The 2,441-nt window shown below is 28.5% G+C and overlaps 1 protein-coding gene across 1 annotated transcript; it reads left to right on the forward strand.

Moving 5' to 3' along the window:
* The first annotated feature begins 1,036 nt into the window (after positions 1-1,036).
* On the forward strand, positions 1,037-1,735 carry LOC124943670 (transcription factor SRM1-like). The gene is made up of 2 exons (XM_047484147.1): positions 1,037-1,362; positions 1,432-1,735. The coding sequence occupies exons 1-2, from the start codon at positions 1,037-1,039 to the stop codon at positions 1,733-1,735; spliced, it is 630 nt and encodes a 209-aa protein (XP_047340103.1).
* The last annotated feature ends 706 nt before the right edge of the window (positions 1,736-2,441 follow it).

Genomic DNA, 2,441 nt, shown 5'->3' on the forward strand with positions numbered 1-2,441 from the left:
ATAAAATTTATTGTCACTTAAACTATAACGATATGATATGATAAATTAGTATACTAATGAAAATTTTAATTGAGCACATTTATAATAATAATACTAATAATAAAAAATTCAAACATGACTATATGTAATATTATATTTGTATAAAAATCTAATTTTAAATTCAACAAGATTAAATTTCTAATTAAAACTAAAAAAAAATACATTAATATCATTTGAACTCACATATTTTTTATATTATAATTGTATAAAAATCAAATCTCAAAATTCAATTAGATTAAATTTCTTATACAAACATTAAAAATAATATATTAATATAATTTGAACTCACATATTAGTTTTGTTACGTTAGAAACTAATATTAATCCATAATAAATTACCTCAACTTTAATTTAAAACGTTTTGAATGATAATCGAACTCATCATATTTCATCCCTATAAAATCAATCATCCTACTTAAACTACCTTATTATATTTTATATTTTTATCAATATATTATTTATCATTCATTTTGAGTTCTTAATATATTAAATATTTGTGTTAATGTTAAAATATTAGTATTCATATGTTTTTTTATAATAAAATATTATAATTTTTATTTTTATTTATTTATAATGATATAAATATTAGTTTTATTAGACTACAAATATTGTAAATGATTTAATTTATATAAATTTAAAATAAAAATAATATGCCAGTATTCATTGAAATTGATAATTATGTGAGGATTCCCATAATCTAAATAAAGTCAGTAAAAGAAATTAGTACACCAACTTAGCCCATTTCTTGATTCCAATAATCTCAATTCAATCAGTATTTTAAATATCACCTCATCTCTAAATAGTTGACTTATAAAAGATTCTTAAAAGCTATAACTTTTTGGTGGTTGTTATTATGGAACTAGAGGCCTCCTAGAAAACAACGCCTTAAAAATATACTAAGTTTTTCTCATTCTTTAAATATCATAACAACCACTATCACCATCTCACTTTGCTATCTTATAAATAAACTAAATTCTGAATACATAAGTGAGAAGAAGATGAGTGCTGAACATCATAACCATGGTCGTTTCACATCCTCTTGGAACAAAGAAGAGAACAAAGCTTTTGAGCAAGCACTTGCAAAATACTCGGAGGATCGTGGTGATAGTGCTGGTAGGTGGGCGAATATTGCAGCCAAAATTCCAGGAAAGTCAATGGTAGAGATTAAGCGTCATTACGATATCTTAATCGATGATGTTAGGCGCATAGAAGCTGGCTTCATTCCTCTACCAAACTATCAATTAAGCATCAATGAAGAAGGCAATGAACCAAGGCTAAAACTTGCTCGTAGAAGGAGTACCCCTTGGACTGAGAATGAACATAAGTAAATGATTTTATAGCATAACTTTATTGATTGTTTTTCGCAATTTGTTGGATTGATTTTTGTGTGCAGATTATTTCTGTTAGGTTTGCAAATGTATGGAAAAGGTGATTGGCGGAGCATAGCTCGTAAGTCTGTTGTGACGAGGTCTGCAGCTCAAGTCGCAAGCCACGCGCAAAAGTACTTTGCTCGTCAAAATACAATCGTCGCCGTAAAGAAGAGGTCTAGCATTCACGATATGACTATCAATTCCATCACCCCACTAGAACAACAACACAACTTGGATCCTTCTACTTCACATTCGGTTGGCATTCCCATTGAACTTCCTCCCTTTCCATCTCAAATATGTTGGGATGCATCCTTTCAACGAAAGTAATGAAATTAACAATAAAAACAATTTGGTTGGTTTACTTTGTATTAGAGTAAAAAAACTTATTTAATAAGTTGATTGTTACATTGGTTTATTTGAATCTTCTTATAACTTTGTAACAATTCATCAAACAATAATATTAAATTTTTCAGCAGATGTTTTTGTGTTCTTTTTCTTTTTTTTTTTAATTTATTAGTGCAAAACTAAAAAGTTTAGAGAAAAAAATATTGATATCATTAATAAATTAATTTATTATTTTCTTAAGAAAAGAAAGATAAATATTTTATTGTATAAGCAAATATCAATTGGAGCCCCCCCCTGCATATAGGTTGGTGTGCACTTCTTTAAGATCCACTTTGAATCAACTAATTTAATTCCTTAAACTTGCAACGTGCTACTGGCCTAAGATACGACCAAGTTAGAGTCACCAACGACCTCTAGCTTAGTTACCCTTATTTCATACGTCAATTGAGACCCGAGAGACATGCCTCGTATTTAGCCTTATTGTTGTTGACAGGATATTAGAGTTTATAGATATTGGGTTGTACGTCCCTTTAATGTCAACTAACAAAATCCCAATTCTGTAACCTTGTTGTGCAAAAGCTCCATCAAATATTAGTTTCCATGTTTCTAATGTTATACTCATAATTTATTCGTCGGGGAATTCAAGTTTGTTTTTTTACTCAACAATGATGGGTTGGTCAGCAAGGAA

The sequence above is a fragment of the Impatiens glandulifera genome, chromosome 6 (assembly GCF_907164915.1).
Source record: "Impatiens glandulifera chromosome 6, dImpGla2.1, whole genome shotgun sequence".
Classification (NCBI taxonomy): Eukaryota; Viridiplantae; Streptophyta; class Magnoliopsida; order Ericales; family Balsaminaceae; genus Impatiens; species Impatiens glandulifera.